This window comes from Bos javanicus, chromosome 19, assembly GCF_032452875.1.
Source record: "Bos javanicus breed banteng chromosome 19, ARS-OSU_banteng_1.0, whole genome shotgun sequence".
NCBI lineage: Eukaryota > Metazoa > Chordata > Mammalia > Artiodactyla > Bovidae > Bos > Bos javanicus.
Genome location: NC_083886.1, coordinates 56,503,293 through 56,525,082, shown reverse-complemented (window position 1 = coordinate 56,525,082; position 21,790 = coordinate 56,503,293). Strand labels below are relative to the sequence as shown.

Below are 21,790 nucleotides of genomic sequence, written 5' to 3'. Positions count from 1 at the left end.
GCTGTTTTTCTTTTGGCTTATTAGTATTTCTCTAACTGAAAGACAGGTGGATGTATCCTATTTATCTCTTTGTCCTAGGTTTTTACTGATGCAGTAAAATAAAATTAGTGATAAAGTATGTAAATAGTTATAAACAAAATACTGAACATGATACTGACTCTGAAATTGTTTGTGTGGCTAGTGCTATCTACTTTCATCTTCGTTTTTCTCCCTAGAGAGTGACCGAAGAACAGTGTTTATCGCCCTAACGGTGATCAGCCTTGTGGGAACAGTACTTTTCTTTCTCATTCGGAAACCAGATTCTGAAAATGTCCTGGGAGAAGATGAATCTTCTGATGACCAGGACTTGGACATCAACGAGTAAGAAATTGGAAACATTCCTTTTATTTTAAGCTATATTTTGAATAGATACAGTCTAGAAATTACAAACCTGTTATAGGCCTAACTGATATCCAGTATTAGACAGACATGAGGGGAAAGTTTTAAAGCAAATACGCAGAGAAAGAAGATAAAGAGGAGCTGTCAGGGAGGAAGAAGGGAAAGGAAGATAGACAGAGGTGGGGGAGGTAGCTAAAAGGTTTGTGGAGGGATTTTAGTCTCATCCCAGGTCACTTCCTGTATGACCCTGGACAGTAGCAATGTTCCCCTGACTTTCTCTGGGCCTCAATTTCCTCCTTCGGTTCAGCAGACATCTTCTGTGTTTTAATGTTTGAGGATATAGGCTCATAAAGTTAAATAGAAAATAGTCCTCAGTCACTTTCTTGGATCCAGGCTTAAAATTTTCTGGTCATATGGTACAAGTGAGTGGCAAGGCCACCAACATCGTCATAGATTAGCCGTGGTTACACCCACGCTCTGGATTTTGCACTAACCTGTGATGGTAGTTTCCACTGACATAATTCCTGCAGGGAAATAAGTTCCTAGTCCTGTTTTTCTAAAAGTTGTGAATAACCTTGAGCATATTTCTTATGTATTTGGCTGTGCTGGGTCTTAGTTGCAGTATGTGAAATCTTAGCTGCGGCATGCAGGATTTTTAGTTGCAGCATGCAGGGATTTTTAGTTGTGGCATGCAAGATTTTTTAGGTTCTTTAGTTGTGGCATGTGGGATCTAGTTTCCTGACCAGGGATTGAACCCAGGCCCTTTGCACTGGGGGCATGGAGTCTTGGCCACTGGACCACCAGGGAAGTCCCATTTATTATTACTTTTTCTTTTTTTTACAAAAGTTTATTTTTAAATGTATAGCAGGCTCTAAAACAATACTTCATTCTAGCTATAGGTGGCAACAGATGTTATAGCTGGAAATCCAGACGTTTAGACAGGAATGGAATTAAGGGCCTTTATTTCCTCAGGCACAAGGAACAGCTTTGCTTTTTAATAGATTTCTTAATTCCACTTGTGGCCAGGGGGCCATTCCCCGAGACCTCTTCTTTCCGTTTTTGGTTGAATGTCTTATCTTCCTCATCCATCCTCTTGGCCTGGTTCTTGGGCTGCTTCAGCGGCTAATGGTTGCCATCTTCAAGGCCAGACGTGGCACCTTCTGCCCCTTTCCCAGGTCCTGCCACTGAAAGCAGGGGCCTGTTTAAGTTGTAAGTGAAACTGTCTAAAACCTTGCAGGTGATTTCTCTGCAGGTCGTCATCTAGATTTGAAGAAAGGGGAATAAGAAGTCTTTACCACTCTTGTGCTATGTGAATTGATAAATTGTGAAGCTTGCCTTACAGAATTTTATCTGTTGTTAAAAATTTTTGCATTGAACTTTCTGTGCTGCCTTTTTAAACCCCCAAAAGGGCATAAAATTCTCCAGTCACAGGATCATTAAGCATTCAGAATTTGCACTGTTCCAGGCAAAAGAGAGGTGTTTATATGAATATACATATGTATATATATCACATATTTTTAAAAGCATAAACCAATGGATATTGGAGAAGTGGTCTCCAAAGATGAATGACACAAACTTAACAAAAATTCAACATTCATTCAGCAAATGTTAGGGGCTGTGAAGACAAATACAGTCCATCCCTGTGTTCATGGAACTTCATTGCTAGACAAGGGATCATGTACCTGTCATAAGGTGCAGTGCTGAGTGGTTCTGCTCCACCTTGTTGATCTTTCTCTCCCTGAATTGTCTTCCCAATCTTGAAACTTCTATGTCTTTATTCTATAAAGAGCACCATGCATGCACTAGCCATCTTCCAAAAGGTAGGAAAGAAGTAATGAGCAAGACAGAGAAGTCCCTCTTCTTATGAAATTTAGTTGTAGATGGGCTGGTAGTCACCATGCATTTTAAGAACACAGCAGAGTGAGTTCTACCAGACAGTGAGAGAGGGGGAGGTGGTGGAGAGCTGGGTGGTGAGAAGGTGTGAAGATCAGCTGATGTCTGTTGCAACAAAGGCCAGGTGTGGAAGGGAGTGTGATGGCTACCGGAGGGCCCGCGGGATGTGCACAGTGCAAGTAGGAGCATCTGCATCGGACAGAGAGATGACTGCATCAGGATATGGCGGGAGTTTGGATTTTGTTCTTGGTGTGATCAGAAGGCACTGAGGACATGTGTGGGGTCTGACTTTAAAGGTACCATAAAGTGGAGTCCACTCTGAATGATTTACAGCAGAGTACTAGCTGAGTTGATTATATTTCAATAGTCTATAGCCTACACATCAGTTCCTACTTATTTGGGGCCTGGAGTGTGAAATAGTATATCCACCCTGGTGGCTCTGTGGTAATGAATCCACCTGCCAAGCAGGAGGCGCAGGTTCAATCCCTGGGTTGGGAAGATCCCCTGGAGAAGGCAATGGCAACCTGCTCCAGTATTCTTGCCTGGGAAATCACAAAGGAGCCTGGCAGGCTACAGTCCGTGGGGTCACAAAGAGCTGGACACGACTAAGCGGCTAAAACACCACCACCCGATCTTATCCAAGTACCAGGTGAGGGTAGCATCATTAAATAGAGTCTACAGAGTATTCACTTCCAGGGATGGCATGAGGTGTGGGTTTTTTTGTTTTTTGTTTTTTTAATTTATTTTTAATTGAAGGATAGTTGTTTTACAGCGTTGTTTTGGTTTCTGTCATACATCAGCATGAATCAGCCATAGGTATACACATGTCCCCTCCCTCTTGAGCCTCCCTCAGGCTTGAGTTTTTATGGTGGGGGAAAATGTTTTCCTATTGGTTAAAACATATTACCTTTTTTGTGTCAGTAATTTAAGTCACCTGCTCTCCTTTAGATTTTTTCTTTCGGTTTGTTTGTAAACGATATCTTTTCAAGATCTAGGAGTAGACTTGGCTGATAGGATAAGAAGTGTAATTTCTTACAGACTCTCTTACCATGACCTGCAAACACTTACCCTTAAGTTACTGTATCTCGTTTCCTTCTCACAGGTAAGTGATAGTGGCCCTGTTTTATAAATGAAAAAGTAAAAGAGAAATGAAGCCACTTGTCTAAAACCACACAACTAATAAGTGGCAAAGCAGGACTCCGCCTCGAAGCCCGCGTTTTTAACCAGTCGGTGATACTGCGCCCAAACCCGTGTAGCCGGTGACGGTGTTGCTTTTAACACTGAAGGACCACAGTAATTTTTTACGTAGTTGGAATGGTGGAGAATTGAGCCCTCACGATTTGCTTTTACAGTTTAGAAACAGCAAGGTAGAGGAGACTTTTGTCCTGCCTGAAGTATCATTTCTTTCTTTCCTTTTAAACTTTTTTTCCTTTTTTTGTCTGGGTTGGGTGTTTGTACAGCTTGTGGGCTTTCTCTGGTTGTGGCTAGGGCTTTTCATTGCAGTGCATGGGATTTTCTTGACAGGCTGTAGAGCGTGCAGAGAAGTACCATTTCTGAAAAATACATGCATGACTCTGTGTCATAAATTTAATGTGAGAGAATCATGTTCTGTGGTTAATAAAGGGCCACCCAAGTAGCACTTTACCCACAGTCTCTGAAGCAAGGACACCTTGGAGCAGGGAGCATTGAGGCCACTGAAGTGTTTACCAGACCACATAGAGCACAGAGCTTTTACAGACTTAAATGAAAATATGATCATTTTTTGGTTTGTTCTCTTTTTCAGTTTTCTGGGGAAAACTTTTTTCTTTTTATCTTTTCAGGTCTCCCCAGAGCAACATGACAAAGGCAGTAGATGCATTTAGTAAGTATTTTCTGTATCTGAAGTGCAGGAACTGTTCAGGAATAACTTTCCCCCTTTCTCTGGTAGCTTTGCATTGACAATACCCCAGTATTTTCACATTTCTAGGTATACTGCTCTGAAATCCGCTTGTCTTCTCAATAAGTATCTCTAACATGAGGCCTGTGAGGGATGGAGAATAATTCAGTGCCCTACCTGAGTGCATGTGTGAGGGAGGTCTGAGGAGGAGGAGGCAGAGGTTTAGGAGTTTATAGGAGGAAGTGAGGACACAGACCATTTCTTCAAGCATTGCTTGTCACTCCTTAGAATAGAGCAGAGGCTCGGGTAACCCAGTATCATGTAAAACCAATTATCCTCATCTGTTGAGGGCTCTTCCTGGCTAAACCTCTCGATGTGTTTTATTTTGTTCTCACGACAAATCTGTGAGTATCATATAATACATATGTATCACTATCTCCATTTTATAGAAAAGAAAACTGAGGCTTTGGCAAAATTATTTACTCAAGGTCAAACAAGGAATTTCCTTCTTGTTATGAGAGGCCTAGAAAGACATGTTGGCTTCTTTGGTGAACATGAAGTCAGGCAAAGGGAGGGTGATGACCTTCAGGCTTATGGGCTGGTTCATCCAGCTTCAGTAAGACTTGATGCAGCCTCTGTGCTCTGAAACCCCCCCGCCGCCCTCGATGTCTCTTAATATTAACCAGATTCAGGATGTACTTTCTAGATAGTTGTATCAGCTTTGCCTCAACTTCTCTGTAAAATGAGACACTAACACAGTGAGGGCCTCATGCTTTTTATCACGGAGCTGGTTGGTTACCTAGTGTAGGGTTTGGTAGTAATAGGATATTGGGCTGTTAGGTTTGAATGGGGAGAAGGAAGGGAGCAGCTAATAAAGATAAGACATATAAGGTGTCACAGGGCAAGAAAATTTAAATTTGGGCAATGGTTCCTGGCAGTTGGGGAGCAATGTGAAGTTAGGAGGTGGCAATGAAGCCAAAGGCAAAGAGAAAGGGAAAAGAGTGTCCAGGCTTTAATTTGCTTGTGAGCCAGTGTTTCATTTATTACTTAATCATGATATTCCTTCAGTTGATGCTATAATAGGTATTGAGTAGAAAGGATTCCTGCTTATTTAAAGGCACTTACGTTCCTCAGCTCAATGTATATGTTTAATGCAATTCTAGAAAATTTCAATGAGAACTTTTAAATTTATTTTTTGGTCCTGATAAAAGGTTCCTCTGGAAGAATAAACATCTGTCAATAGCCAACAAAATTCTCAAAAAGAACTTTCCCTAGTAAATATCAAAACGTATTATGAATTCATTTGAAAACACTGGAATACGGGCAGCACTGGAACCGAAGTCTGGACGCAGGTCTGTGTTCATAAAGGAGCATGGAATACTGTAACAGAGCCTTAAAGCAAGGCCAGACAGCGGACTGCATGGGAGAAGTGTGAACTCGTACTTCCCGTCTTATACTAAAATTCCATGTAGATTAAATGTAAAAATGAAACCATAATAGTAACTGTAAGAAATTAATTTGGTAGAGGAAAGCCTTTAACAGGTCTGTCAAACAGTAAGGGGAAAGTATGCTCTTTTTTACCTAAAATATAAAATTTTGATCTCTCACAGTAATCAAATGAAATTAAAATGGTGGGGAAAATATTTATATGATAAAGGGTTATGAACCAATAAGAAAGGCATGCGTTAAAACTGTGGTGTTGGAGAGAAGACTCTTGAGAGTCCCTTGGACTGCACAGAGATCAAACCAGTCAGTCCAAAGGAAATCAGTCCTGAATATTCATTGGAAGGACTGATGCTGAAGGTGAAACTCCAATACTTTGGTTTTTTTATTTTATTTTAATTTTTTTTTAGTTTTTTTTTTTATTTTTTTAAATTTTATTTTATTTTTAAACTTTACATAATTGTATTAGTTTTGCCATATATCAAAGTGAATCCACTGAAACTCTAATACTTTGGCCACATGATGTTAAGAACTGATTCAATGGAAAAGACCCTGATGCTGGGAAAGCTTGAAGGCAGGAGAAGAAGGGGATGACAGAGGGTGAGACGGTTGGAAGGCATCACTGACTTGATAGACCTGAGTTTAAGCAAGCTCTGGGAGTTGGTGACGTAGACAGGGAAGCCTGGCGTGCTGCAGTCCATGGGGTTGCAAAGAATCAGACACAACTGAGCAACTGAACTGAAGAAAGGCATAAGAAAAAAGTTATAAACAAAGAAAAGTTATTAAGTCTATAAGAAATGCAAATTAATAAGTTTTCTATTAAATTTCCAAAGATAATTCTCAGTATATAGGCTGTAGGTACTTAAATACATAAGACCACATTGTTAAGAATATAGTCCTTGTATTACTTTCTGAAGATAGATTTATTAGTAAGAATCAAAAGCCTTAAAAATGTTTATCCCTTTACTCCAACAATTCCACTAATAGGATTATCCTCAGGAAGTAAGAATTTTCCCCAAGATTTAGTTACTGTTTATATTAGTGAGAAATAAAAATAATTTAAATATTCAAGTACAAAGCAGCTATCCAATAGATTAGTGTAGCCATTAAAATGATTACTACAAATGTTAGAAAATGTTTGCTTTGTTAATATGAAAATAAATTGTAAAACAGTGTAAATAGTGAAATTTCTTTTTAAAAAGCATAAAGCCTGGGAGGAGACTCATTAAGGTGTTAGATTATGGTTATTTTCCTTAATAGAATAACTTTATTGAGATGTAATTCACATAGTATACAGTTCACCCACTTATATAATTCAGTGGTTTTTAGTATATTCAGAGAGTTGTACAGATATCACCATAATCAATTTTAGAACCTATTCAGGTAGTTACCTGGTCTAGTGGTTAGGATCCAGTACACATGTGGCCAAAATTAAAAAAAAAAAAAAAAATTAGAACCTAATGATCACCCCCAAAAGAATCTCTGCGACCATCAGCAGTCAGTTCCCATTTTCTTCCCATTAGTAATCACTTTCCATTTCCTCTCCCAACCCCAACCCCAGCCCTAGTTATCCAGTAATCTACTTTCTGTCTACAGATTTGCCTATAACTGGACATTTTGTGTAAGTGGAATCATAGGACTAGTTGGCTTCTGTGACTGGATTCTTAGCATCAGTTTTTGTGTGGACATTGTTTTCAGATTTCTTGGCTGTATACCCAAGGGTAGTGGGCTTGCTGGGCTCTGGTGTCTCTGTGTTAAATCTTTTAGGAGCTACCAGGTTGTTTTCCAAAGTGGCGGTACCATTTTACATTCCCACCGGCAATGGACGAAGGTTCCAATTTCTCCACTTTCTAGAGTTATCTTTTTGATTATAGCTATCCTACTAGCCCCTGATGCTTCAGACAATAAAGAATCTGCCTGCAATGTGGGAGCCCCGGGTTTGATCCCTGGGTCGAGAAGATCGCCTGGAGAAGGAAATGGCAACCCACTCCAGTATTCTTGCCTGGAGAATTCCACGGACAGAGGAGCCTGGTGGGTTACAGTCCAGAGGGTCGCAAAAGTTGGACACGTCTGAGCGACTAACACTATCCTAGTATGTGTAAAGTGGTTTTTCGTGGCTTTGATCTGCATTTCCCCAATATCTAAGATGTTGATCGTATTTTCATATGTTTATAGGCATTTCATCTCTTCTTTGGAGAAATTTCTGCTCAGATCTTTTGCTCATTTTTTAATTGGGTTATTTGTATTATTATTATTTTGGCCACACCGTGTGACTTGTTCCCCGACCAGGGATTAAACCCCAGCCCTCAGAATTGGAAGTGCTGAGTCTTAACCAGTGAACTGCCAGGGAATTCCTCGTCTTTTTGTTATTGAATTGTAAGAGTTCTTTATATATTATAGGTGAAAGTCCCTTATATATATAATTTACAAATATTTTCTTCCATTCTTTAGGTTGATTTTTCTCATTTTCTTGGTAGTATCTTTTGAATCTTAGAATTTTAAAATTTTTTATGGAGTCTGATTTATCTACTTTATCTTCTGTTGGGTGTGCTTTTGGTGTCCTAGGAAGACTCCAAGTCACAAAGATTTATTCCTGTATTTTTTTGGTAAGAATTTTATAGTTTTAGCTTTTACATTTTGTTCTGTGATCCACTTGAGTCAAGTTTTATGGATGTTGTGATGCAGGACTCCAGCATCATTCTTTTGCACGAGATCAGTCATTCTAGCACCATTTGCTAGAAATACTATTCTTTCTCCCATTGAATTATGTTGGCACCCTTCTTAAAAACCAAATGACTGTGAATGTAGGAGTTTATTTCTCAATATGCCTGTTCTTATGCCAGTACCATGCTGTGTTGATTATTGTAAATTTTGAGTCTTCATTTTTGTTCTTTTTCAAGATTATTTTGGCTGTTATCAGTCCTTTGAATTTACATATGAATTTTAGGATCAGTTTGTCAATTTCCTCAAATGAATTATATTGGGGTTTTTTTTGATAAATGATTTTTTTTTTTAGAAGTTTTAGGTTCACAGCAAAATTGTCAATATACAGAGATTTCCCATACATGTCCTGCCCTCACCCATGCGTAACCTTCCCCGTTATCGTTGTCCCTCATCATTGTGGTACTTTTGTTAACAACTGATGAACATATAGTGACACAGCATCATCTAGAGTCTGTTGTTTACATTAGGGTTCCCTCTTGGTGTTGTACGTTTTATAGGTTTGGACAAATGTATGAGGACATGAATTCACCATATAGGATCATACTAGGTTATTTTTCTTTTTAGGTTATGTTTTAAAATTTCCTTTTGTTAGCTAAATCTTCTGATTACTCAAAAGCAAATATGCTTTGCTAATATGATTTTTCTAATTAAAATATTGTTTTAAACTTTATTAATCAAGTATTTTTTTCTGGAAGTATATGAAAATGATTGGTGAAAATATCTGACTGATTTTCAGTTCAGTTCAGTTCAGTCGCTCAGTTGTGTCCGACTCTTTGCGACCCCAAGAATCGCAGCATGCCAGGCCTCCCTGTCCATCACCAGCTCCCAGAGTTCACTTAGACTCACGTCCATCGAGTCAGTGATGTCATCCAGCCATCTCATCCTCTGTCGTTCCCTTCTCCTCCTGCCCCCAATCCCTCCCAGCATCAGAGTCTTTTCCAATGAGTCAACTCTTCACATGAGGTGGCCAAAGTACTGGAGTTTCAGCTTTAGCATCATTCCTTCCAAAGAACACCCAGGGCTGATCTCCTCTAGGATGGACTGGTTGGATCTCCTTGCAGTCCAAGGGACTCTGAAGAGTCTTCTCCAACACCACAGTTCAAAAGCGTCAATTCTTCAGCGCTCAGTCTTCTTCACAGTCCTAGTCTCACTTTATTTTAGTGAAATTCAAGAAAAAAGCTATCCTCTTTTGTATATAGAGAAATTCAGGACAGAGTGTCTGTGACTGATGTGTTTCCTAGTCATCCACTGAGTAGGAACTGAAATCTGGATCCACCATTAGTTTAGGATCCTAGATAAGTGGCCTTAAGTTATGAAATGTGAGCAGGTTCAAAGACAGTTAAAATGTGCAGCTTTTAGAAATGCATTTTCCACTGTAGATTTCAACGAAGTTAAACAATAAAAATTAAAAATTAAAGGGATCAGAAACAAATGAGCAGAACTAAGGTTTCAGTCCTCAGATCCAGAGACTGAGAATCCAGGAAGTGGTGGTATCCCAGCTTGGGGTGGTCAAAAACCTCTGGGCTGATTCTGACCTTGAGTCCAGCCTTAATGCTGCCCTGGGAAAGTTGCTTAGGGAAATTAGCATTTTGCCAACTGTTGACTCCCTAACCTTTAATCAAGTCTGTTGGAATAGTCTGTTGTTTTGTTCTGTTTCTTTTCTCTGTTTCACGTTTTATTTGTTTTCTTGAGAGCTGGAAAAGGTGTTAGAGAAAACACAACTCTAGAATATATTTAAACAGTTGAAATCAACATTTTACTTATAGGGCAGGTTTAGTTCATATGTTAAGCATTTTAATCTCAATCATTAACCTGTGTCCCAGTGTCTCTGTTTACTGGCATTATTGACAACAAGTAATAATGAATTGGTTGAATGAATATTTTAGAATTTTTGTTCGGTTGATTAAAATCTAGTTTAGTTCAGTTCAGTCGCTCAGTTGTGTCCGACTTTTTGCGACCCCATGAATTGCAGCACGCCAGGCCTCCCTGACTATCACCAACTCCGGGAGTTCACTCAGACTCACGTCCATCAAGTTGGTAATGCCATCCAGCCATCTCATCTTCTGTCATCCCCTTTTCCTCCTGCCCCCAATCCCTCGCAGCATCAGAGTCTTTTCTAATAAGTCAGCTCTTCGCATGAGGTAGCCAAAGTACTGGAGTTTCAGCTTTAGCATAATTCCTTCCAAAGAAATCCCAGGGCTGATCTCCTTTAGAATGGACTGGTTGGATCTCCTTGCAGTCCAAGGGACTCTCAAGAGTCTTCTCCAACACCACAGTTCAAAAGCATCAATTCTTTGGCGCTCAGCTTTCTTCGAGGTCCAACTCTCACATCCATACATGACTACTGGAAAAACCATAGCCTTAACTAGACGGACCTTTGTTGGCAAAGTAATGTCTCTGCTTTTGACTATGCTATCTATGTTGGTCATAACTTTCCTTCCAAGGAGTAAGCGTCTTTTAATTTCATGGTTGCAGTCACCATCTGCAGTGATTTTGGAGCCCCAAAAAATAAAGTCTGACACTGTTTCCACTGTTTCCCCATGTATTTCCCATGAAGTGATGGGACCAGATGCCATGATCTTAGTTTTCTGAATGTCGAGCTTTAAGTACTCCTAATTTTTTTTTCTTTTTTTGCAGAAAAGTCTCTGAAGTTATGTGTCACCAAGGAGATGCTCCTTCTTAGCATTACAACTGCTTATACAGGTAATGGAGTTAATTACAGTGTTGGTTTTCTGTAACTGTGTAATGACAGTAAGTGTCGAAAACAATAACTGTGTTACTTTCTCACAATTCTGTACATTGACGTGTCTCAGCGAAATGGTTTTTCTGATGGTCTCAGTTGGGGTCTCTTGTGGTTCTTTAAGTTATAGTGCTAAGGTTCTTTAAGTTATAGGGCTAAAAGTTCCAAGGTAGTTTCATTTGCATGTCTAAAGGGGTCTAATGCAAGCTGGATCTCACCTCTCTCCATGTCTCAGCATTTGCGTGACCCCTTCCCGTGTTGGTGAAAGCAAATCACAGGGCCAACCTAAATACCACCTAGGGGAGGGTTCTGTACAAGGGATTGAAAAGCAGGAGGCTTGATTCATCTCAGCCAGTGATTTTAGGACAAAATGGAGCACTACAGAAAATAATCATGAGTAAATCTTTGCCACATGAGTATGAATTAAGAGAATTTTCAATAAAACAGAATGAATTCTGTGGCTTCCAGTGATAATGTGATGTGGTAATAGGTGAAGTAGGCTTAGGTCTTAAGGAAATCTGTTTCCTTGTCAAAAGTTGCGCTGATATGTCAGTTATTACTTTTGCCTTTACAGTTGACCCTTGAACAGTGAAGGGATGGATTAGGTGTGCTGACCTCCCCTGTGATCAGAAATCTTTGCGTGACTTCAGTCAGCCGTTTGTATCTGTGCTTCCTGGTCTGCACAGTCGACCAACTGTGGACCCTGTAGTACTACAGGGTCCTGCACAGTTCAAACTGGATTTGTTCAAGGTTCAACTCTCTGCGCCTCATAGGTATAGGTAGAAACATCTTATTTTTAGGTCAAAGGGTGGTGTCAGAACATCTTCAAAATTCAGGTAAGATTTTGTGACATTAAGGAACCAGGTCTTCTACTGATTTGCTCTAATTTTTTACCCAAATTTTAAAAATTTCTTTTCCTGGAAAACATGTTTAATTAAAACTTTTTCCTTTAAGCAAAAGTAGATAGTAGGTATTAGTCTTGCCACCATATGTTCCTGTTCCCTTGGAAAGCTATTAATAAGGATAATGAGTACTTTAGTGTCTCTGTTACAAGTTTATGTTAATTATGTCCTCTGTCCACCCCCTTTTTGTGCAGAGTGACTGTTTTAACATAAGGCTGTCTTTGCTTATTTGGGTTTTATGTTCTAATCTGAAATATGTGACAGTTGCCATCTCGTGGCTAATTCCTTTTCATCAGTTATGTCACGTGGAGTAGCATTTCAGTCTGAGTGAATTTTATTTTATACATGCATAGCTCAAATACTACAAGACATGAAGACATGAAGAAAAAACCAGGAAAGGTAGACTGTGTTTCTTCAGTACAAAATCCAGTGCTTTGTTATCTGCAGTTGGTTTACTCTAAGGATGTAGAGACTTGAATGCAGAGAGCTGATTATGGGACTTGAGTATCTGGATTTTGGTACCCATGGCAGATACTGAAGGACAACTGTAATTTAAATCTGACTCTTTTCTAAAGGTCTGGAACTGACTTTCTTCTCTGGTGTATATGGAACCTGTATTGGCGCTATAAATAAATTTGGAACAGAAGAGAAAAGCCTCATTGGACTTTCTGGCATTTTCATCGGCATTGGAGAAATTTTAGGTTGGTTTAAAAAAATTTTGCATTAAATCAGTTTGTTACAGTTATAATGGAAATTTTAAGTATATTTCACTTCTCTGTCCTTGGATTTCTGTTTCTTTGCTTATTTTTATCCACATGGGTATGTCTGGTTTTTTTTTTTATTATCACTGTTCTAAAACTAAATTATAAAACTTTTGCCAAGTAATTCAAGACAAAGCCATAAGTAAGAAAACAAAGATTTTTGCTTTTTGTTTCCTGGATTTTCCTCTTAAAATACTTAGGGAATGTGTATTAGAATCCCTGAATTTCTTGTTCTCTGGATCTCTGACACCAGTTGTATGTCCAGCAGTACAGTTCAACTCTGACACTAACTCCTAGAGTTAGCAGCAGACCACACAGGTTCAAGGGTACAATCCTGCAAGGCCAGCCTCACTTCAGACGCCAGTCCAAGTCCTGAGTCCCCAGGCCATCTTCACTTCTGTCCAGCTTGGCTATACATTCAAGGATTCCTACAACACCCCTGGGAAATGCTATGAAAGGAAAGTGAAAGTGAAGTTGCTCAGTCGTGTCCGACTCTTTGCAACCCCATGGACTATAGCATACAAGGCTCCTCTGTCCATGGCATTTTCCAGGCAAGGGTACTGGAGTGGGTTGCCATTTCCTTCTCCAGAGGGAAATGCTATACTTACTGTTAAAGTTTATTTAATTAAGGATGCAGATGAACAGCCAGATGAAGAGCTACTTAGGGCAAAGCCCAGAAGGACCCCTGGCGTAGGAACCTCCATCCCCTTGGAGTCTAGGATGTGGTACCCTCCCGACACTTGATGGAGTCATCACAGGAAGCTCTCCCAAACCTGTTGTGTGGGGATTTTTATGCACATCTCATCATGGTGGATTAAATCATGGCAGACTCAATCTCTAGCCCCTTTCCCCTCCCCTGAGATGGGGGGTGGAGCTGAACATTCTAGTTTTCTAATTAAGACTGGGTCCTGGCAACCAGCCTCCATCTTGACTAGAGCCACCCCCACAGTCCTTCAGGGGTCAGCATTAACTCAGGTGTGGTTGGAAGGGGTTAGTTAAGATAACTAGAGACACTCCTTTCACTGAGGAAATTCCTAGGGTTTCAGGAGCTCTGTGCCAGGAAGCGGGGAGAGGAGACAGGCTAAGACCACACCTCTGTTTTGATTATGGCACCAGTCACTCCTGCAGCGGTGATCCATGCAGTAGTGGATACTGTGTAACATGTGAGGAGCTTCCCAAAACTTGCTGTGCCTCCACTGTATGAACAAAGCATGGAGCTTATATTTTTGGGGAAGAACACATGCAATAAAAAATATCTGAAACTTAGAATGTCAAAATGATAAGCACTATAGAGAAAGGACGGAGAAGCAATGGCACCCCACTCTAGTACTCTTGCCTGGAAAATCCCATGGACAGAGGAGCCTGGTGGGCTGCAGTCCATGAGGTCGATAAAGAGTCAGACGAGACTGAGCAACTTCACTTTCACTTTTCATTTTCATGCATTGGAGAAGAAAATGGCAACCCACTCCAGTGTTCTTGCCTGGAGAATCCCAGGGACAGGGGAGTCTGGTGGGCTGCCGTCTATGGGGTCGCACAGAGTCGGACACGACTGAAGTGACTTAGCAGCAGCATGGACAAAGGAGGGTGGGGGGTTGGTCTATTTTTTTGTTCCCTATAATTAATTTTAGAACATTTTCATTGCCTTTTTCCAGTCAACTGCTAATCTACTTCCTCTGTAGATTTATTCCGGGGACATCTCATGTGAATGGAATCATACAATCTGTATTTTTCTGTTGTCCCTGGCTTCTTTTACTTGACACAGTGTTTGCAGGGTGTTTTCATGGTGTAGCATGTATCAGTACTTCATTTCTTTTTTCTTTTTTACTTCATTCCTCTTTATTACCAAATAATATTTAGTCACATGGATCTACCACATTTTTATTCATCCATTCATCGTGTCATGGACGTTTGGGTGGTTTTTGCTTTTTGCCCATTATGAATAATGCTGCTGTGAACACTAAACCTAGGACTGAAATCGCTGGGTCAGGTGATAACTCTGTGTTTGACTGATTTGTCTAATAACAGGTCCTATTTTCCTGTTCCTTTGCATGCCTGGTAATGTGGATACTAGCCATTGTGAACTTTACCTTGTTGGGTGTGGGATGACTTTTACATTGCTGTTCCTGTTCTTGAGCTTTGTTCTTGGATGCGGTTCATTTACTTGGAAACAGTGTGACTTTTTGAGTCTTGCTTTTAAAGTGTGTTGGATGGAACCAGAGTAGTGCTCAGAGGAGGGCTAATTATCTCTCTCCCCCAAGGGAAGACCCTTTCGTGAATACCCAGTGAATAATAAGATTTCCGGTCTGGCTGGTGGGACCAGGTACTCTGCCCAGCCCAGGGTAGGGCACTAATGCCACTAATCCTTTTGGAAAGCTCTTTCTGATCTCTGCTACTCACATCCTGTGCTGATCAGCTTTCCTTTTTGATGCCCTGTTTTGGAAACTCAGGCACCTTGGTCTCCCCAGCCCCTGAGCTCTGTCTCCGTGACTCAGGGAGGCTGTGGGCTTCCTCCTGCCTTCCCTCCCCTTCTGCCTCTCTTCCCTGTCTCCTTCCCCTGTCCTCGCTGCTCTGCTTCCGCCCTCCCCCTTTCCGAAGCCCCCGGCCTCTCAGTCAGCTGGGGCAGGTGTGGGCCTCGCCTCATTTGTTCCGTCTCTCTGAGATCACTGCCCTTTGTCACCTGAGAATCTGTGTCTTCAAAACCGTTGTGCCATATTTTTTTTTTTTTTTTAGACTGGGGGTAAATTCAGTTCCTGTTATTCTATCTTACCTAGAAGTCTGTCCTGATTTTTATAATTTCCTTTGTTTCAACAGTTATTTCTTACTTTGTATGTTCGTGCTTGCTTTCTTTATTTTATTAAATTCACTATTTGTCCATTTATTTTTTCAAAACTAAGTTTTTGATATGTTAACTTGGCCTTGGATTTTTTTGTTTGTTCATTGATCTTACAGGTGGAAGCCTCTTTGGCCTGCTGAGCAAGAATAATCGTTTTGGTAGGAATCCAGTTGTGCTGTTGGGCATCCTGGTGCATTTTATAGCTTTTTATTTAATATTCCTCAACATGCCTGGGGATGCCCCCATTGCTCCTGTTGAAGGCACTGACAGCAGCGCTTACATCAAACCCAGGTACAGTGGCGGCCCTTTTTCTAGTAAGTTAAGGAAGGGCAGGAGGTAAAGGATGGCTTGGAATTTAGAATGGAGCAGTTAGTCCTTTTCTGTAAGTCTGTTACAAGGTCATTTGTCATGTGTTAATGGAGCCAGAATGAGTTTGAATAGAAATCCATAGAGAATATCAAGTTATTTTTGTGATTGTTGGTTTTAACCTTTCTCCCCACTAAATCTTTTTCTTGATCTGTGAAGGATTGCGTAAGTGTCTGATTTGAATTTTTTATCTCTGCCTTTTGAGCATTGAAATCTCTAGATGTTTTTGGACTTCAGGGAAGAGCAGTGAGGAATGAGGGGTGATCTGTCTGCTGGGTCGGCCGCCCAGCCCTTTCACAGTGGTTATGGGAGTTTTGCGGGTGTCATTTTACTGCACTCAACCCTCAGATTCATTTTCAGCGTAGGCATTTATGTCTGGACCCACAAGCCAAGGGCAGCCCCATCCCAGACACACTGTTTGCTTCCCTGATGGTTAATAGACTAGAGTCGCTAGACTGTGAAGGTGACAGCATTTGAGTATAAGTTCTTTGTAAATTCCATGTTTATTCATTCTTGTTTCATACACTTGTTTAAACTGGAGAGTAAAATGTTTTTGTGGGTGAGTTGCTGTTACATTTTAAACAACTCTAACAAATACTATTATTAATGCTCACTCTCAATTAATTTTATTTTAATCAGCAAAGAAATTGCCATCTTCTGCAGCTTCCTGTTGGGTCTTGGAGACAGCTGCTTCAATACTCAGCTGCTTAGTATTTTAGGTTTTCTCTATTCTGAAGACAGCGCCCCGGCTTTTGCCGTCTTTAAATTTGTGCAGGTAAATTCTTTTTTAAACTATGTTTAAAGGCGGGTCTTTTTGAAGTGCTGTAACTTCATTTTCTTAATGTTTCTTAAATAAAAGTCTAGGAGATCCTATAAAAGGATTTCTGATCAGAATGAGGAGATAGTAAGTACTGTGATCTTTTTTGTCCCATCACTTGTATAAGAGATTTTACATTCCGGCCTCTGCGGCTCAGACTTCTTTCAATAGATACTAGAGTTCATGGTGTTCACAGGTAACAAGTGTGCTTCTCACTGTGCATGCACGTAATTTTATCACTCCAGTTTTTTGTTTTTGTTTTTTTTTTTTAACAAAATACTATTTTAAGTAGCAGACTGTAGCTTACTTGATTATTCCCAGCTCTCAGTGGGACTTGATGGTGCGTGTTTGTGAGCTAGTGACTAAGGAGGTGCCCTCTAGATGCAGAAAGAGCAGGGAGCAGTGACAAGAAGCCTTGGGTCCAAGCTGTGGGGTTCGTTGTGGAGTCGGCTGGGTCACGTGTGCATGTTTCATGATCTGTTTTGTCTTCTTTATTCTTAGTCCATTTGCGCAGCCGTGGCATTTTTCTACAGTAACTACCTTCTCCTTCATTGGCAACTCCTGGTCATGGTGATATTTGGGTTTTTTGGAACTGTCTCCTTCTTCACTGTGGAGTGGGAAGCTGCTGCCATTGTAGCCCGGGGTTCTGACTACCGAAGTATTTGAAGAAGGGTGCCAGTGAGAGGAGGCCGCCTCTTCAGACCCTCGGCTGAGCGGCAGGGCCGGGCAGAGGAGGCCGCTCTCATCTTCACCATACCTTGGAGGCTGTTAGGATGGAAACTCCGAGATCTAAGACTGCTAAATCTGCCAGAGTTGGTATTCAGGTTTACAAATATTGTTTAGAAACTAGTGAAATAAGGGAACTTGTCCTGTCAGTCATGATGTTTGAAGATGTTGTTTTTCAGTTCATCTGTCTCACGTTCCTTATGGTCATGTTGTAAATGTAAATGTTTTCTTCTGCCCCCCGTTCTCGTTGAGAGATCATGCTTTGATCGAAACTACTAGGCCATATGTGTATGAAGACTCGTATGTCGTGTGAAGACTCCTAGGTGTGTGGCTGTGTGTTACTATGTAGTAACAGGGAGCATGTGCCACCCCATGTGTGTCTGGGAATGACGTTGAAGTAAATCATGTAACACTGAAATGGAATCTTTGAAAAGATTTGCACATTTTTGATAACTTTTCTTGTAGTTCCTAGCAAGAGGGGTACTAATCAAGTATTATGAAATGAGGTAAAAATTGTCTCAAGTTTTAAAAATAGGAATCTTACATTTGTAAATGAACAGAAACACACTTAAGAAAAAAATACACATTTATTGATGGAGGCTTTTGCTAGTAATTTTTCTAGAGGATGCAGTGCATAAGAAACAAACAAACCCAGAACACGTGGTGAAGTCTAAGCTGTGGCGGCAGGCTGTTGTCACTAAGAAACACCATTCCATATGCATGTCTGGGAATGGAGTCTAACTGTTTGGGGGAGATGTTTAGAATGGAAATGTTAACTTTAATCCATAAGAGCTTTAAACAGTTATTTTAATTGAGATAATTCAGAAATCATAAAATTCATCATTGTAAAGTATACAGTTTAGTGGCGTTTCAGTACATGCACAAGATTATATAGCTATCACTACTATCTTTTCCAGAACGTTTTCATCACCCCGAAAGAACCCCCCGTGCCTACTGGTAGTCATTCGCCATTCTCTTGCCTGGCACTGGTGGTCAGTAATCCGTTTCCTGTCTCTGTGGATTTGCTTCTTCTGGATATTCCCTATCAATGGGAAAGCTCACTTTTAAAATTGAAAATTAACTGAACAAATCAAGAGTTTTATGGCAAAGTAGATTTAATCAAGAAGACAAACAATATTTTGCTTTCCATTATTTTTTAAAACCTGCTTAGTAATTTTATGAAGTGTGAGTTTTAGACTTGATGGCAATTGTAGGGAATTGTGGTTAGCTGGAACCCTTAGAGAAATTGCATTTGTATGGAACACTGAACTCTTTTGCTCCAAGTTGTAAAATTGTGGTTTTCTTTCTTGAAGTTGAGATAAACTCAGTTGATAGTTGATTTTATATAAATTGTAAATGTTGTTTCAGAATTAATGCAAATGAATTTATTATCTCTTTAAGCACATTATTGTCTACTCAGATGTATTTGTTTTCTATCACTGTATGACAGATTACTCCAAAACTTAGCCATTTCCCTGATGGTTCAGATAGTAAAGAATCTGTCTGTAGTGCAGGAGACCTGCGTTTGATCCCTGTGTCGGGAAGATCCCCTGGAGAAGGAAATGGCTACCCACTCCAGTATTCTTATTTGGGAGAATTCCTGGACAGAGGAGCCTGGCAGGCTATAGTCCATGGGGTCACAAAGTCAGACGTGACTGAGCAACTAACAGTTTTTTTCACTAAGCACATTATAGTTTACCCAGATGTATTTGTTTTCTATCTCCAAATGACATATTACCCCAAAATTCAACCACTTAAGACCTACGTATTCTCTCATAGTTTCTGCGGGTCTCGGTATGGCTGGACCAGGCCCTCCAGCCAGCCCAGGCTCTGTCACAAGGCTGCAGCCAAGGCGTGACCCGGAGGAGGACCTGCTTCTCAGTTTAGTCTCATCCTTGGCAGGAGTTGGTTCCTCACAGGCTGTTGGACTAAGAGTCTTAGTTTCCCACGGCTGTCCTCATCAAAGAAAGCAAGTGAGAAAAGCCAGAGGGAAGTGCCAGCAAGTCATAAGTCACCGTCTTTTATCACTTAATCTTGAAAATGACATCTCATCACTTTTGCTGTATTCTCTCTACTAGATGCAAGTTACTAGTTCCCGGCCACACTCACGGAAGGGGGTGGGGGTTACACCAGGGAGTGACTAGAACCAGGATCCCCAGGACCGTCTCGCAAGGCTGCCTGTCTCACGTTCAGCTGGGAACTGGGCCCTGCATTCCCGTGTTCCTCACTCTGCCAGGCTCGGGCTCCCTTTGCTTATGATAGGTCTGTAGAATTAGGCTGCAGAGGGTCAGTAGCCTCTGTTAATACTACTGAGTGCATTCTCCCAGGGCAGCCGTAGCCTCTTATCATGACTGGTAGGATTCCTGGTAACTGCTTTCACAAAGGAAAAGAGAGTGAGGGGAATGTGTCAGGAACACGACTTCTGGGCTGCCTCCCTCCTGTTGTTATGTGTGATGTTCTTCACCTTAAGTTCTGTACTCACATTTTGTGTTTGGGTGGGTTTCGTTTTGTTTTTTTTACTCAGTCTTTATGTCTATAAATAGTGTTGGCCTTGGTGGGCTCTTTATTTGACTGATAACAGCTCGTTTGAATTTATATCATTATTTGAATTTGAAATGTGGTATGAAATAAAGAATTTAATTTTTACGCTTGTTTTATGTACTCTGTCAAATAATTTATGCTTCTGGGTAAGTAAGTCTTCACTTTGTCTCACATGGGTGTGTGTGTGTAAGTATGAGTGTGCTGTTCTTTTGCTGCAGATTTCTGTATATTGAAATTTGGCTTAGCCCTGGAACAACCTTAATTGAGTCACAACTGTTTTACTCTGTGTGAAGGCGTCCCCCACCTACCTCTTCTGCCCTATACCCGAAGGCTTGAATACCTTAAAACCTAGGCTTTGGCTGTTTACACTGAGGCTTGCTTTCCTCTGGGAGTTAAGTTCTCAAAATACAAAAAAAAGTTGCCAATTAAAAAAATAAAGTGAGGATATAAGAGAAACTGAATCCTTGGTAGGAATGTAAAATGGTGCTGCCTTTACGGAAAACAGTAACGTAGTTCCTAAAAAAGTCAAACTAGAATCACCGTCTGATCCACCAATTTCATGTTTGGGTATGTACCCCAAAGAATTGAAAACAGACTTGAGGAGGTATTTGTACAGTTATGCTTGTAGCAGCATTGTTCACAACGGCCAAAAGGTGAAAACAACCCAGGTCCATCAGTAGATGAATGGATAAACAGAGTGTGACCTATACATACAACAGTATGGTGCCTGCTGCTGCAATAGGGGGCTTCCCTGGTGACTCAGCAGTAAAAGAACGGCGACAAAAGGAGAAGGGGGCGGCAGAGGATGAGATGGTTAGATGGCATCACCAACTCAATGAACTTGAGCAAACTTGGGGAGATACGATCTGCTGGAGGAGGGCTTGGCAACCCACACCAGGATTCTTGCCTGGGAAATCCAATGAACAGAAGAGCCTGGCGGGCTACAGTCCATAGGCTTGCAAAGAGCTGTCTGTACATGACTGAAGCTACAGCACGCACGCATTGGGAGATAGTGGGGGGAGCCAGGCGGCGGCGGTCCATGGGGTTGCAAAGACTCGAACATGAGTTAGTGACTGAACAAGAACTGTAACAGGAGCAGAGCCGGTGCCCCAGAGGGCGGGGTCAGGGGTCCTGTTCAGTCAGCTTTGCCAGGGTCTCTGGGCCTTCCAGGCCCTCTGGTCTCAGGGTGGGCAAGTGTTCTGGGGGCTCAGGGAAAGGCTGAGGGCTGGGTCTCAAGAGCTCCAAGGCCCTCCTCATGGCCGCTTGCAGGCCAGGCCCAGGCCTTGAAGCAGCAGCGAAATCTTCCCCTCTCACCGTCTCCTAATGGCAGCAGCTAGCTGTCTCCACGGGTCACAGTCCAAGGAGGCCCCAGCAACTGGAATATGTGGACACGGTCATTAAGGTAAGAGCTTCATGGAATTCCCTGCGGGGCCAGTGGTTAGGACTCAGCACATTCACTGTCGTGGCCCAGGTTCAATCCGTGGTTAGGGAACTAAATTGCTGTAAGCCTCAAGGTGTGGCAAAAAAAAAAAAAACACTAAAATTGTGCGGCCCTGCATGATATGTCTCAGGCGACCCCAGGACTACTTGTAAATTGGGAGATTTGCTAGCAGGAATCAGGGGTACTCTCAGGGTTTATTACAGTGACCTCGTAAGCCAGGTCATCAGGGACAAAGACCCTGTGGGGAGTCTAGAAGAATCCAGGTACAAGCTTTCTTAGGCTTTCTCTCTCCCTTCCCTGAAGGTCACCCAGAGCTTCCTCTTGCCCCTTTGCCCCTGCATTGAAGATG

The 21,790-nt window shown here is 41.3% G+C and overlaps 1 protein-coding gene across 3 annotated transcripts in view; it reads left to right on the top strand.

Moving 5' to 3' along the window:
- The window catches only part of MFSD11 (major facilitator superfamily domain containing 11), a 28,029-nt gene extending 7,924 nt beyond the window's left edge, over positions 1 to 20,105 (top strand). For 2 of the 3 annotated variants that reach the window (XM_061392722.1, XM_061392723.1), the window contains 7 exons: positions 216 to 360; positions 4,092 to 4,132; positions 10,952 to 11,017; positions 12,532 to 12,657; positions 15,667 to 15,841; positions 16,556 to 16,691; positions 17,235 to 20,105. In XM_061392722.1, coding sequence (XP_061248706.1) covers positions 216 to 360; positions 4,092 to 4,132; positions 10,952 to 11,017; positions 12,532 to 12,657; positions 15,667 to 15,841; positions 16,556 to 16,691; positions 17,235 to 17,399 — 854 coding nt within the window. In that variant the 3' untranslated portion in view covers positions 17,400 to 20,105. The remainder of the gene's footprint in view (positions 1 to 215; positions 361 to 4,091; positions 4,133 to 10,951; positions 11,018 to 12,531; positions 12,658 to 15,666; positions 15,842 to 16,555; positions 16,692 to 17,234) is intronic. The other variant, XM_061392724.1, reaches the window with a different exon arrangement.
- Positions 20,106 to 21,790: the final 1,685 nt, after the last annotated feature.